Raw genomic sequence first — 14813 nt, 5'->3', positions numbered from 1 at the left:
GGGGAATATTAATACATTTCACATACCAAGAGTTAGGTAAACTCAGGGAGCCCAGCAAATTATAGCTCATGTCAGTTTCCCATATTTCCCCTCTTAACAGGAACAAAGTCAGGGGCCTCCCTAGTGGCACAAGGGGTTAAAACAGCACTCTGAAGCTATTCACCGCCACTACAGCCTGAGTTCAAGCCCCAGTCAGGGATCAAACAGTCTCTGGCATAGGGATGGTGCAGCAGACCTCTCCTTTCTCCCCTGCCGCTCCCCTCAGCAGTGTACTTAGTCAGTTTGCCTGTTCTGCTCCCCACTTTGCTGCTCCCCACTTTGCCTCTGGTGAATCCTCTCACCACCCCGCACCTCTGGCCTGTACCCTGTCCAGTTCTATGTGGCAAGAGAAGTCATTACACCTCCAATGCTAGGAATGCGCTGCTTTTCCCTCCTGCTACCAGCTTGACCAACCAGAATGAGCTACCCTCAGAAAGAGACTGGGATGAAGGGGGTCAGTGGGCAGCAGAGGAGCCGCTTACCCATGTCCTCAGCATCCTGCTGCTCCTGGCCATCCCGGATGACCAGCTGGGCCCGCTCAGGGCCCTCTGTCTCCTGATCTTCCTGGCTTGCCAATAGGACAGCTGGAACCTGTGGGGTCTGGCCAGTATCACCAGCTTCTCCAACACCCCTTTCACCCACTTGTCTGTTGTCTTCCATGGCTCGCCCTCGGCCTGGCTCCTGCAGCAGCTTCAGGCTGTCCCTCGGAAGTTCCTCCGCACTGATGACCTGAATCTTGTTGATTTCTGCTGTGCCTGGAACATAGTTACCTGTGATCTCACTAACATTTCACTCAATTAAAACCAAAGTGTAGGGCCTCACACCATGCAACTCCCAGAGCATTGCTGAAGAATACTGGGGGAGCACTTGGTAATTTATTTAGTAACCTCAGCAGAAGACTCCAGACACTGACATTTGCATCACATATTTCAAACCCATGAAGTGGTTTAGAAAAAAATACCTGGACTAAAGTTATTTGAAAACAGCAGCAAGCTGTAAGTGGAGTAGGGTACACTACGGGGTTGTCGGCTAGTTACAGCTGAGACAAGTGCTCAGGAGCCAGAGCAGGCCAGCCTGCCCCGCCTGCAGGCACACACTGGCCCCAGGACACTTAACTATGATTCAGATGCCTCTACCCCACAGCCCACTGGTCTCCTGAAGAAAGGCATGACCCAGATCTTCCCTTACACAGCTGCCAAGAAAACAAGATACTTAGTTTATAAGGGAAGGACATAAGACCAAAAAGGGTTGTGTCCAAAGAGACTCAGTGCCAGCCCCTTGGTTGACTCCAACCATGTACTCCGCCCTGTGAACAAGTGCAGTTGGGGACGTGGACTGCCGCCTCATCTGGTAATTGCCAAGCATCGCTTACCTTTCTCACTTTGTCTCTTCAAATCCAGAGCCACGTCAGAACTGGGGGCAGGTGTTTGGGGCTCGCCATTGACAGGCACCTTTCCTTTCACTTGTGGCACCTCTGCCTGTGGAAGGCCTGCCTCCTGCAGCCTGGGCTGAGGCTCACTGGGGGCTCGAAGCTGAAACAGGAGCACAGGCGTCCAGCAGGAGCCCCTTGGCATAAACCTTGCAATAACCTCCAGCAGCAAAATGGGCCACCATGTCCCTCTGACAAATGAGAATAGTCAGACCCTGACAAGTGACATGATCTATCCCAGTCATCCCTAATGTCCTGTCGTAAGCCTGGAGATAGGTCAGCTCCCCAAATGTGCTTTTAGTAACGACTGACAAGATCAACAAGGAAAAAGGAGACTTGAACACTACAAGTCAAATAGACGTAACACATCTATGGACTACTTGATCCAACAACAACAACAAAAAAACAGAAATTACCTAAAATGCACATGGAATACTCTCCAGGACAGACATGCCAGGCTACATGCCTCAAAGTTAAAATGACTGAAAATGATACAATGGTTTGGTTATTAGTGTGTAATGGCATGTTGGTGTGATTATAAAAGAAATTCAGTGATGTGTAGAAATTAGATAACACATTCTCAAATAACCACTGGCTGAAAGAAATCACAAAATTAGAAAATACCTTGAGAAAAAATAAAAACATAACAGCAAACTTGAGGGAGGCAGCTAAATCAGTACTTACAGGGAAATTTACAGGCCTCAATAAAAAAAAAGTATCTGAAATCAATAATCTGACCTATGTTAAAATACTGGGAAAAGAAAAGGAAACTGAACCTAAACAAGGGAATAATTAAAGATGAGAGCAATAATTAATGGAGTGGAAAAAAAGAAACCAAAAGTTACTACTTTGAAAATAGAGTGGCAGATTTACCAAAAAGATTAACAGGAAAAAAGACTTCAATTGTGGAAATAATGAAAGGGGCAACATTACCATGTACAGATAAAGAAGCATGAGGGATACTACAAACTACTTGCCAATAAGCTGATCATGTGTAAGAAATATATAGTGTTCCTAGAAAGACACAAACTACCTAAACTGACACACAAAGTAGAAATATGAAAGGCTCCCAGCAAGAGACTTGAGTCAGTGATTCAAAATCTTCCCCTGGGGATAGGGGTTAAGCCAGCGCTGTCACCACCATGACCTGCTTTCATCCCCAGAGAGGGGACCCACATGGCCCAGCAGACCTGTCTCGCAGCTGCTCCCCTCAGCAGTGTACTTAAGTGGTTCTGCATGTTCTGGCCCCCACTCTGGTTCCCATAAATCCTCTTAACTACCACCACTACCCCTAACCCCCCCACCTCAGGCCTACACTGCATTTCTGTGCAAAATAAAATGTTCAAAATCGTCCCAAAGAACTACCCGTAACTTCAGATAGCTTCACTAGTAAATTTTACCAAATATAACTATATACTACAAACTGTGGAATTTAAAACAGAACGTGGATAAATTGCATGGTAGGTGCTATGTTTAAAAGTTAAAAACAAAGATTTTTCCAGAAGGCTCAGAGCAACAGCTGCCTGTGCTTTCATGTGCTTCACGCTGGAGGCAGCCCCAGGACTCTGGCTCTGTCAGACCAGCTGGGCACTGCCACAATCTTAACCGTCTGCAAGGGCTGCAGTGCCCTCAAAACGGGAACAACTCCCAGGGTGGCTGAGGCCTTTCAGTGAAGTGATCCCTGTAAACCAGAGCACAGAACCGGGGTCGGCATGCTTGGTCAGACTTAGAACAGCCTGGACCAGGTGTGCCTTACTGTGTCTCGGAACCAAACCCCTTGGATGGCAGAGATTAGAGCAAATCAGACCACAGAGGGGGGAAAGCTGCTGGCTACCTGCTGGCTTTGATCTCTCTTTTCACTCAGATCTCTGGAAGCTTCATATCCCTTTTTAGTGACTTCTTCTATTCGCTCTTCACACTGTTCCTTCACCTCTTTTATCTGATTGATGCACTGGCTCCTTTGGAGAGAGAGCAAAAGACAAGATGGGTATTTATGGATGTGCCTATACACTAAGTATTTCCCTGCTATGACTGAAATCCTCTTCAAAACACAGCTTCAGACACTTTGCCTGAAGAGGGCAGTCAGGCAAGGCAATGCGTTCAGTAAAATGAAACATGAAAAATAGGCCACATCCTTCTAAAATGCGTGCACTTAACTGGTTGGGGGGGGAGGAAACATTGATCTTTGCTGTTATTGGCATTTCTGAATAACAAAAATGTCCTGTTACTCATAATGAATCCCAGTGGCCCACCCCTGAGTTTATGCTAATAGTGACCAGGAGGAGCCTGCTCCGGCTTTAGGACAGGGCAGGAAGCCGGGAACCAGCTACAGATTAAGAGGTTTCGGGTTCCCCTTCTCCACGCCCCAGGGAAGGAATGGAGTTCGATCTGATGACCAATGTAGTAACCAATCATACCTGTGTAATCAGACCTGAGATAAAACCTCAAGGCGAGACTCCAGGTGCCCCGTGGTTAATGAATATCTGCACCACCAGAGAGGCAAACAGCTCCTGGGAGCACCCCTGCCTGCCCCCACGGCCATCTGACTCTTCCTGAGTTGCCTCCTTTAAACTGTCATTGTAAGTACAGAGCTTTCCTGAATTGTGAGTGGCTCTAGAGAATACTGAGACTAAGGGGATGGCGGGAAAGCCCTGCATTTGTAGCAATCCAGGGGACAGTGTGGTGGGGCTGAGTAACTGCATAGTGTAAAAACTGAACTTCCAAGAAGACAGGAGGTCTGTTTTCTCCTAATTCTTCCTAACGAATACAACAGTCTGGGCATCGTATTTGAAACAAGAAAACTCAATGGTGGGAAGGAGGAGGAACTTCAGGTTCTGAGGAACAATGCACTGAGGTCAGTGGAGAGTGGGTGCCCACACCTCCACCCCCACCTGACAGGAAGGCACTACTCCCCCACCACCACCACAAGGGGTAGTGTCACAGGGTGTCCATGAAAACTTGGGACTCACCACCCAAGGTGTCACTTGAAATTCACTTGTCAAACCACGAACCAGGAGGAAATCAAATTGTATGAAAAAAGGCAACACACCAACTTTTACATGACAGAAAAGTTAAACTTACCTATGATTTTAAAGCAAAAAGATATTTCACTGAACAATGAATACTTATTTGAAAAAAATGAATAGTCTCAGCAAAGCTAGAAATTCTTAGCAAGGAAATAGAAGACATAAAGAGGAACCAGATGAAATTCTGGCACTGGAAATTGTGATAACCAGAATAAATTCAAGAGGAAATTATCAGTGAACTGGAAGATAAAACAATAGCCATTACCCATTCTAAATAGCAGACAGGAGACAAACTAAGAAAAGTAAGGGCCCACAGCTTCAGGGACCTGTGGGACCAGCACTACAGCCAGCAGCCACCGCTGGAACCTAGGAGGACCCACAGAAGTAACCGTCTGTAACCCGTCCTCAAGGCAGCCACTGACTGCCCAACAATACAGTCCTCCTCACTCCAAGTCCAGATGTCTTTCTCTGCTTCCCGTTCTTTAGGACTCAGTTCTTCAGTTCTGAATGGTCTACCCTAAAGTTTGTTTGGGGAAAACAGATAAGCATTCAACTAGTCTGGTTTAATTTGGATCAGTTTTGGCTGAATAAAACAGAAAGGTCAAAGCATATTTATCCCTCACATAAAAGAGATCCCATAGTAGCTTTAAAAAACAACAAAGACATCTGGACACTGTCAGAGAAAGTGCCCAACTCACTGTCACCAAACAGTATCCTGGAAGCTCAGGAATAGCAAGTGAGTAGGTGTAAGTCATCCTTGACCCTAGAGCATACAAAAGGGAAATACGGTTCACCTACCAAAACCAAGTCCCAGGAGTCCCTCTCGGGCCCCAGCTCAAAGACGACAGGTGAACATTCCCACAACAGATCTCAGGTTCCCAGACAGCCATGCAGATTGACACCATAACCTCTCGAGGCCTCAGACCTTTTCTTAGATCCACGTAGTAAATGGTCAGGCACTAACTGGAGCTAACATGTAGGGACAGACAGAACTCAGCCACCAGTGACTGACTGCACAGTTGATGGCCAGGGTGACTGACAAAATGCCCAGTACAGGAATCTCCAGTCAGCAACCTGACCTGTCAGTGTTACTTTTCCATCCAGGCACACTATTTGCAGACTGCTTCCTTGTGGCATGGGGGTGAGATGTCAAACAGGTCATCTGAGACTAAGTTCGTACTTTGGGGAGACCAAGTAATGCAATGTTGATGGCAGTAATGTTGGCCACAGATAATGGGACAAGAAGCAGGGCTGAGAACACACTGACTTTGCATCAGAGCGTGTGGCCTGCCTGTCAGCTTTTTAATCCTCAGTGCTGCCTCTACAAAAGGATCAGACCAGAGAGGTGGCTGGAGGGTGTGCAGGCATGCTTCAGAGGTCCCACGCATGAAGAAATTTACCAAGAAACATCCATACCCTTTATCAGACTTCCAAAATGGGTTTGTAATCCAAAGAAAGGTATGGACAACTAACCTTGCATCTTGCAACACCCATCATCCCTGGGAAGCACAGCCAGTGACACTGATGCAGTCAGCAGCATACATATGACAGAAACCAGGACATTAAAATGGACAGACTATCCCAAGTGGAGTCAGGTGACACTCGAAAAGTAGAAAGCCCATCTGCCATGCTCCACCCGTCAGCATCCTGACACCTGGAACCCGGGTGTTTGGAGAGTGCCCCACCCCTCCACGTATGTTTTCTTTCCTCTTCACATAATTGTATGATGGGCCCTCCCTGGTGGCAGCCGGTTAAAGCACAGCACTTAGAAGCTAAAGCCACTTCAGCATGAGTTCAATCCCCTGCCGCCTGTCCTGGAGGTGACCACATGGCGTGGCAGACCTCTCCTGACCCGCCCGCTGCTCCCCTCAGCAGTGTACTTCGTCTGTCAGCCTGTTCTGCTCCCCACTCTGTCTCTGGTGAATCCTCTCACCGCCCCTGCACCTCTGGCCTGTACCCCCATTGTGTATGCACAAATAAATCTAAAAAAAATAAGAATTGTATGAGCTGGTATAGAGGCGGCAGCTCTGCCTAACCTGGGTCTGTGATCCAGCCATGTGGGAACATACACTAGGACTTGCCTCACGGGTCTCCGCAGGTGCCACAGACACACCAGGTCGGCCACTTGCTCCTGTCTGGTGGCTCACGCATGATGCTAATGCTGCCCTCTGCCAAGGGGCCTGGTTGGCTTTCAGTCGGGTCAGAATGTGCTAGGCCAGCATTAACTAAGTGAGACCCTTAATGGCTTCTTGTGTGTCAGTCGATCAAGGGAAACGTGTGTGCGGTGGCAGGGAAATGTGATGTCTGAGAGGCAAGACCACATGCAGGAATCCATCTTCGCTCTTTTTCCTTTCACACACTTCAGAAATTGGCAGGCGGCACTCACAGCACCCTCCCCCCTTCACTAGCAGGACTGACTGACCATCAGCCTCTCCTGATTATTTTGATGAGCTCCCGCGTGTCCATGTGACCGACTACCAACTACAGGCCGCCTCTCACCCCTGTATATTTCCAGCAGGATTTGGGTAGTGAAACTGCTATGGGGCTATCGCAAAGTAAAGGACAGTGGCCGAGAGAGGACAGGTCACTGTCCGTGCATCCTTCACCCACATGCACGTCGGCAAGACGGCTCAGGCTCGGGGAACAAGACGGGTTAGTAAGCCAACATGGGGAAGCAGTCTCTAAGGCCCCCACTCAGTCTCGAAGGCCATGGCCGTTGGACCCCAGTGTCCAGCAGCCCTAAACAAAGGCCCTTCATCCAGACAGCACCATCCCGCCCACGAGGGCCTGGGCCTGTGGCATGCTGGCAAGCAGCAGCCCAGGCCCCAGCCTTGGGGCTCCTTCAGGCGGTGTCAGGCAGCTGGAGACAGGCACTAGGCCTGCTCAGCTCTACGGCTTCTATTCAGAGGCCGACAGTTGGGTGCTGCTCCTTTCTTTGGAGGCCAGACACAGTCGGCCTCAGGAACAGAGTGTGTCGGCAGGTGCCCCACTGGTTCCTGCGTCTCCTCTGTCAGGGCTCCCCACCTACCAGTCTGACTGGATGGGTGCAATCCTCTGATGGCGCCACAGAAGCAGCCCGTCAGGGCTTGCCCCGAGTGCCCTTCTGTGGTCCAGGCACCAAATCCCCAGGCCTCCACTGCGTGCAGCTGGAGGAGTCGAGTGCCCAGCAGCCGGGCTGGCCCAGAGGGGCCCGTGCCTCTCCCTGCAACTGTGAAGTAGGGGAGCCGCTGCCACCCGCCATTGCTGCTGGCCTCTGCCGGCAGCCTGAGCCCTAGTAAAATGCCCACCACCTGCTGCTCTTTGCACTGCATGCAAGCTGCTTGCAGTTGGATGCTGTTCCAGGATAAGTCAGTCACAGGCTTGCTGCAAGTGTGGGGGAAGGGCAGGGGACACTCAAGTGGCAGCAGCAGATGTGGCGATGGAGACTTCCCTGGGGCCTCCTGGACTCAGCCAAGTCTGGTGACCACAGCGAAGGGCAGGGCCAAGCGTGATGTAGTAGCTGAGCAGACTTTTTACGCCATCGGCCTATGTGGCTATCACCTGCGGCCTTGATCTTGTTAACACAAAGGCTCACGGGTGTGGGCCACGCACGCCTGAGCACGGGTGTAAGCACAAGTGTGCACACCTGTACCTGGGAGAGCGGGGATAAAAGGGCAGCGTCACCCTGGGGAAGGGGCTCAAGCGCAGAACACTAGATCTTAAGTGTTCTCACCACAGCGCACCCCCATATGCACACACCCCACCCCCATCACACACAGTATGGGAGGTGCTGGATGGATGGTTGGTTAGCTTGACTGGGAGCAACTTTCATAACGTATGGGCATATCAAACCCCATCCTGTACACCCTAAATTTATGCAGCGGCCTCCCTGGCGCCACAACAGGTTAAGGCGCAGCACTAGGAGGCTGACTGTAGCCACTGCAGCAGGAGTTCAGTCCCTACCCAGGGAGCTGACCCACATGGTGTGGCAGACCTCTTCCCACCTGCTGCTCCCCTCAGCAGTGTTTCAGTCAGTCTGCCTGTTCTGCTCCCTAATTTACCTCTGGTGAATCATCTAATCCTCCACACTTATGGCATGTACCCCAGTTCTTGTATGCATAAATAAATCTTTTTAAAAAATTTACACAAGAGTCATTTATCCGTCACACCTCAGTATAGCTGAAAAATGAAAGTACTCTGCTCTCACTGCAGAAATTCAGACATACTCCAAAGATCTCAAGACAACAAATTGCCCCAGTGCAACAGCCAGCAATAAATCATACTGTTCTTAGGGCGAAATGCTTCCTACTCTGAGTTTGGCGTAGGTCACATCTGAAAACATGTTAGATTATTGATTTAACCAGGACACCTGCACTTTAGAGTTTTCGTTACAGTAAATGGCAAGGTACATTGTATAGGTCACTTCCTGCTAAGGAGAACTGCCCTCGTACTTTCTGTTAGAGGAGTCTGCGGGCTGACACTTTTCTGTGGCTTTCTGAAGCATGGCTGACACTTAAAAGTCATTATTTCTGGGCCCTCCCTGGTGGCGCAGCAGGTTAGGACGCAGCATTGCAAGTGGGCCACAGCCACTTATGCATGAGTTGGTTCCCTGCCCCAGAGGTGACCACATGGCGCGGCAGACCTCTCCTGACCCACCCGCTGCTCCCCTCAGCAGTGTACTTCATCGATCTGCCTGTTCTGCTCCCCACTCTGTCTCTGGTGAATCCTCTCACCACTCCTGCACCTCTGGCCTGTACCCCAGTTCTGTATGCATAAATAAATCTTTTTTTTTTAAAAAAAAGTCATTATTTCTAAAGGACATGACTCTGGAAGGGCCTATGCCTTTCCCACGGGACCCCATATGATCCAGAGCAGGAAGGCAAGTGGCCATTCACTGGACGCCGACCACAGCCTCGGCTCATCCGCTGCCCCTGGTATGTGCAGACACACTTACAGGTCATAGGAAAACTTTCTCTCCAGGTTGGTCTGGTTCTTCTGAAACTGGAGGACGTCCTGCTGCAGCTTGCCGTAGTTCTTCTGCAGGGCTTTCAACTGGTCTAAGCCAAGAGAAGGACATAAATGCCACAGGTCACCAGCAGGGCCCTCAGGACAATAGCAGGCACACAAAACCCACCAGGGACTCAGCTGGGAGTGGCCTACTCAGGAACAAGAAAGAAAAGAGGAGATGCCCCTCCCCAGTCACCACTACACTACACTTGGTAAAAAAGCGAAGATTGGCCCTTTGTGGTGGTACAATGGATTAGGATGCAGCACTGCAAACTGGCCACCTCAGTGCAAGTTCGATCCCCAGCCCCGGAGGTGACCCACATGGCACAGCAGACCCCTCCTAACCTGCCTGCTGCTCACCTCAGCAGTGTACTTCATGGATCTGCCTGTTCTGTTCCCCACTCTGTCTCTAGTGAATCCTGTCACTACCCCTGCACCTCTGGCCTGTACCCCAGTTCTATAAGCATAAATAAATCTTTAAAAAAAAGACAAGATTTGCTCTGAGACCAGCAGCCCTACAGGAATCTGCCCCTAGAAGTGTTTCCAAAGGCTCTTAATCTCCTTTTAGACTTCCACCACTCCAAATGGAGTAGCAGGTTCTACTGGCCTGGTTCTTAGGCATCACAGCCCTGCATCACGCAGCAGCCATCTGTAAACACTGATTTCCACACCTAGACAGAAAAGCAGCCCCCCTAAAAACAGCTATCCTCAGCCACCAGGCTACCCACCAGTACTCACTGGTCACACAGACACAGCCAAGCTACTCTCTGAGACCCCGTGGAAGCAGTCTCACCACTTGGTTCCGAAAAGCCTTTTGGCAGAATAAAGCAACTTGGTGACCAAGGGCCAAGCTGGGGGCAGAAGGAAAAGCAGCTGCAGCGGGCATTGCAGGCGCAGACAGCAGTGCCTGGAACGCAGAGCACAGGGAGCCGCGGCCCGTCCCGGGGTCTGTCTCCACAACTCGACCCACAAAGCTCTGGGGGGACGGTAAGTTGGAACAGAAGTGGGAGAAGTGGGGGCGGGGGGTGATGAGCAAGAAACTGCTGACACAGCAGATTCAGGATGAAGAGGGCTGAGGCCAGGGTGGCGCTGGGGACGGGGTGACGCAGGACTGTGGGGGTGGAGTTCCTGGGATGACGGGCTTGTGCTGTCCCAGTTCTGCACTTGTCAGAGTGTACAGAACTATATGCTATAAAGGGTGCACCTTAGTGTACCTTAGTGTGTATAAATTACACTAATATAAACCTATTTTTTTCTTGAATAAGGTTATAGTCTTATTAGCAAACAAGAATAAATTGGTTGTTGGTAAAGGCATGAATAAAGTCTTCCAAAATAACAGAAAAGCAAATATTTTTGTGCATTGTATACCAGTACTTTATGATACCAAGAAGTAAGGCAACGCAATGACCTATGATTGCAAAAATCTTCTTCTGTCAGTATTAGAGACGCTTGAGTCACATCGGCCACAGGTTCAATCAAGTGCAACAAAACCTAGCTTTTAAAAAGACAGATTTGGGCCTCCCTAGTGGCACAGGGGGTAAAGTCTCCGTGCTATCAAGCTATCGCCAGCCACTGCAGCACGAGTTCGCTCTCCAGCCAGGGAGCTGACCCACATGGCGAAGCAGACCTATCTTGCCCGCCGCTCCCCTCAACAGTGTGTTGTAGATCCACCTATTCTGCTCCCCACTCTGTCTCCTGTGAGTCCTCTGACCACCCCTGCACCTCTGGCCTGTACCCCAGTTCTTTATGCATAAATAACTAAATCTTAAAAAAAAAAAAAGCTATTTAAAAAATATACAAGGTTTGAGAAAGGCAGCACATATAAACCCTTTTTAAATTACTGAAATTTAAACAAAAATTAAAATTACAGTTCTCCATCCCATAAGCCACACTGACTGCTCACTGGCCATGCGGCACAGGGCCACCATTCTGAACAGCGAGGCCCAAGGCTGACCTGCCCCTATGGGGAAAAGCAGATTCGGGCCCAGGCGAGCTTCCTCACTTGTGGGCAAAGTTGAGACAGGGTCAGGTCGAGAGTCACGAGGCCCAATGCCCCCATCACATTCTCCGATCATGCTGAACACTGCTGATCCTCGAGTCCTGGCAGAAGGCACACACCCCACAAAAGTTTTACCTCGCCCCACTTCCACTGATGCTTCAGAGCAGTGGGAGGCAAGCAACCCACAATGAATTAGGAAAGCGAAGAAATGGAATTAAACTAACCTGGCTCATCAAGTTTCATAAAGAAAATCTAAACTTCAGGGTGAACTGAAGAGATCACGTGCGGGAGTGCGTGTGTGTGTGTACTTCCTGATGCATTAATAAACGATTCCAAATTCATGTATTCAGGAGTATTTTTAAAGGGAAAGCTCTTTAAGGCAAAAAGAACAAAATGAAGATTATTTAAGTACGCACAATACTCCCTACTTCTCAATTAGAATAAGAAACTCCAGAAAAGGACAGAGGAAAGGTAGATTTCTCCTAAAAGGGCCAACATCTCGTGGAAAGGAGGGCGGGAGGGGAGCTCACCTTGCAGGCTTCTGATGAGCCTCTCACCACTGGTGATGTTATTCATTAAAACCGCCTGCAAGGAAAAGAAACACAAAATGAAAACACCTGCAACCCAGAAACTTGGAAGTGCCTTGATAAGCTGGCCCCGTCGGGGAGGAAGGCAGGGTTCCCGGCACCCTAGCAGCTGTGGGGGGACCTGGTCAGCTGCTCTGGCCGGGCTGTCCACAACCTGAAGGAACGGGCATTTGGAGATTTGCTGCCCAAACACCAGCCTGTAAGCCAGGAAGGGGTAACGAGCCTCTGGCTCTATTCCAGTGCACGAGCTAATCCTCCAGGAAGGCCCTGCCTGGCCTGGCCCCCCACCCCCCAGCGCCTCCAGACTCGGGGAGCAGCCCGGGCTGAAATGGCAACCAGCACTCTGTCTGGGAAACCCCCAATACAGCCACCCCTCCACCAGAAGGCAGCCCCAACCCAGTCTCCCTGGGGAGTCTCTGGGGCACCTAGCTGCCGGCCTTCTCTCTTCTGTCAATGGCCCCTATAAGCTGGGGGCTGCAGGGTTCACACAGTTCAGAAAGGCCCCAATCAAGGATGCAACAAAGGGCAGATAGGTGAAATGTGCCAAGGGAGTGAGGCGTCCTGTGCGCAAGCGGCGGCCGCCCGGAGCCCCACCTACCCAGGTGACCTCCGGAGTTCACTCACCCTCACACCTGCCACGCAGGGAGGGAAAGACGGTGACCTATCTTAGGTACACTGAGGCTCAGGGCCCTTAAGAGGCTTCTAAGTAACAACGCCAAAGCCAAGCCCAGCAAGCGTGTGGCCGATGGTGAGTCCTTCCTCGCCACTTGCCAACCGGGCCTGAGGGCCTGGAGATGTGGCTGACAGCATCGGTGCTGAGATATAACAGAAACCTGAACAAGAGGGGGCTGAGGCATCAAATAGTAAAGGACACCACACAGGTCGTGCTGTGACCAAATACAGAGTCATGTACTGGGCCACAGTGTGAAAGAGTCTGACTGGAACTGCAATCACTGGTAAAACACCCAACTACCTGCCTACCTGACACTCAGCCCGTGACGCTCATGCTGGCCAGGCAGCGGTGGACGACACCCCCTGTGCGTCCTCTCGGCCCCGCCTCCCTCGCTCCCTGGTCTGCTTGTAGCTTTCTGGCAAATGTGCACACCTTCTGAAGTACAATCTGGCCAAATGAGTCTGGTGTTTATTTTGGGAGGTCCGAAAACAGGGAACATTTCCTGGTGCAAGAGAAGTCATTATGATATCGCCGTACAATTGCTCTCTCAGGGAGAGAGGATCAAGAGCGATGCCTATAAATATTCTCCACTGTGGAAGGAGAGGGAAGACAGACGACGGGGAGTCAGGTTTCCACAGCCTGCAGCTCCTGCCTGCGCACATTCAGTCAAAAAGACAAGTACCTGCGATCCAGCACTCCCACTTCTGGACAGAGATCCAAAAAATCCCTCAAAGCAAGAGCCTGAAGGGAGACCTGCACCCCCTTGGCCACAGCAGCACTATTCACAATAGGCCAGAGTCCCTCCGTGGGTGAATGGACAAGAAAATGTGGTGTCTGCTCACAAAGGGACACGGGTCAGACGCCGCGACAGCAGGAACCTTGGGAACAGAACACTAAGCAAAACAAGCCAGTCTCCAAACCACACGACTCCACCTATATGAACAGGTGAAAGAGTCAAAGCCATAGAAGAAGAGAACAGGTGTCACGGGCTGTGGGGTGGGGGCGTGGGCGCAGAACTAGGGTCCCAGCGGCACAGAGTCTCAGAGCTGCGAGATGGGCGAGTTGATGCTGCACAGATGAAGCTTCAACACTGGAGCTTCCACCTTGCAGAGGTCTCAAAGCCGCATCCCAGCCCGCATCGGTGCTGAGACAAAACTGAACGTAGCAGGAGCCCCAAAATGACTCCTGAGCCTCCTCTCTGAGGCAACTCACTTCTCTAAATATCATGACTGCAGGCCCATCACGAAGTGTTCTCTATCACGCCTCTGGCCCCCACTCAAAAAAATCCATTAGGGTACACACGACCTGAGTTTAGGGACAGCCGCCATGTGAAATCTGGAGGTGTTGGAGGTGTTTCTGTCTGCTATGTGACTTTATTTTTCTGAAGCAAAACAAAATTTTTTTAATCTTTCCCCATCTACTTACTCATGAATGGAGGGGGGATGCTAGCCTCATTTAAGAAAATGAGAAAAAGATCTTAAATTGCTTTCAAAATCTTTTATAGTTATTGAAATTCTTGTTGAATCATACTCAGGAAGGTCATGAAAATGCTGCTAACTTTGGGGGGAGTTCAATATTTAAAAGAACCTCCATTAGAGAGAGTGAATTTTCAGTGAATTATCTAGTCTGCTCTGAAAATAGTGGTTATTTCTCACAGTTTGATAGAGAGACTTTGGGGTGCTGTACTTCCTGGTGTTAGGGGATATTGTACTTCCCCGTGTCAGTGACCTACCCTCTGGGAATACTCAGTAGTAGACAAGGAAGCAATAAATGCACTGGCATTAACTGGAAACTAAACACCACACGCATTCACCTAAAAGCAGATTTATTCTATTCCAGGAAATTGATCAAACTATTTCTGCATTAGGTTCCTAGAAAAAATAGCTTCAACATATGATAGAAAAATTTCAAAGCAGTAAATCAATAATAATCACTTTCTGAAAGTTCAATATAATGCAGATAACCACATTTTAAATAATACCTTTGAAAAATTCACTGAAAGTGTGACAGTTGCATTTATAAAGATAAGAGGAACTTGTACTTCTATCTTTGGCTAATAAAAATAATCAATCTG

General features: G+C 49.6%; 1 protein-coding gene across 1 annotated transcript in view; it reads right to left on the bottom strand.

Moving 5' to 3' along the window:
- Positions 1-468: 468 nt before the first annotated feature.
- Positions 469-14813, bottom strand: part of GOLM1 (golgi membrane protein 1) — a 20316-nt gene continuing 5971 nt past the window's right edge. Inside the window, exons 3-7 of the mRNA XM_012721243.1 lie at positions 12010-12064; positions 9428-9530; positions 3303-3426; positions 1412-1571; positions 469-794 (exon numbers count right to left, since the gene is read on the bottom strand). Of these exons, the coding sequence (XP_012576697.1) occupies positions 469-794; positions 1412-1571; positions 3303-3426; positions 9428-9530; positions 12010-12064 (768 nt within the window). The remainder of the gene's footprint in view (positions 795-1411; positions 1572-3302; positions 3427-9427; positions 9531-12009; positions 12065-14813) is intronic.

Source organism: Condylura cristata, unplaced genomic scaffold (genome assembly GCF_000260355.1).
Source record: "Condylura cristata isolate star-nosed mole 26May11 unplaced genomic scaffold, ConCri1.0 scaffold00006, whole genome shotgun sequence".
In the NCBI taxonomy this organism is placed as follows: Eukaryota; Metazoa; Chordata; class Mammalia; order Eulipotyphla; family Talpidae; genus Condylura; species Condylura cristata.
The sequence above is the reverse complement of the archived record's forward strand: the minus strand, read 5'-3'. Positions and strand labels throughout refer to the sequence as shown.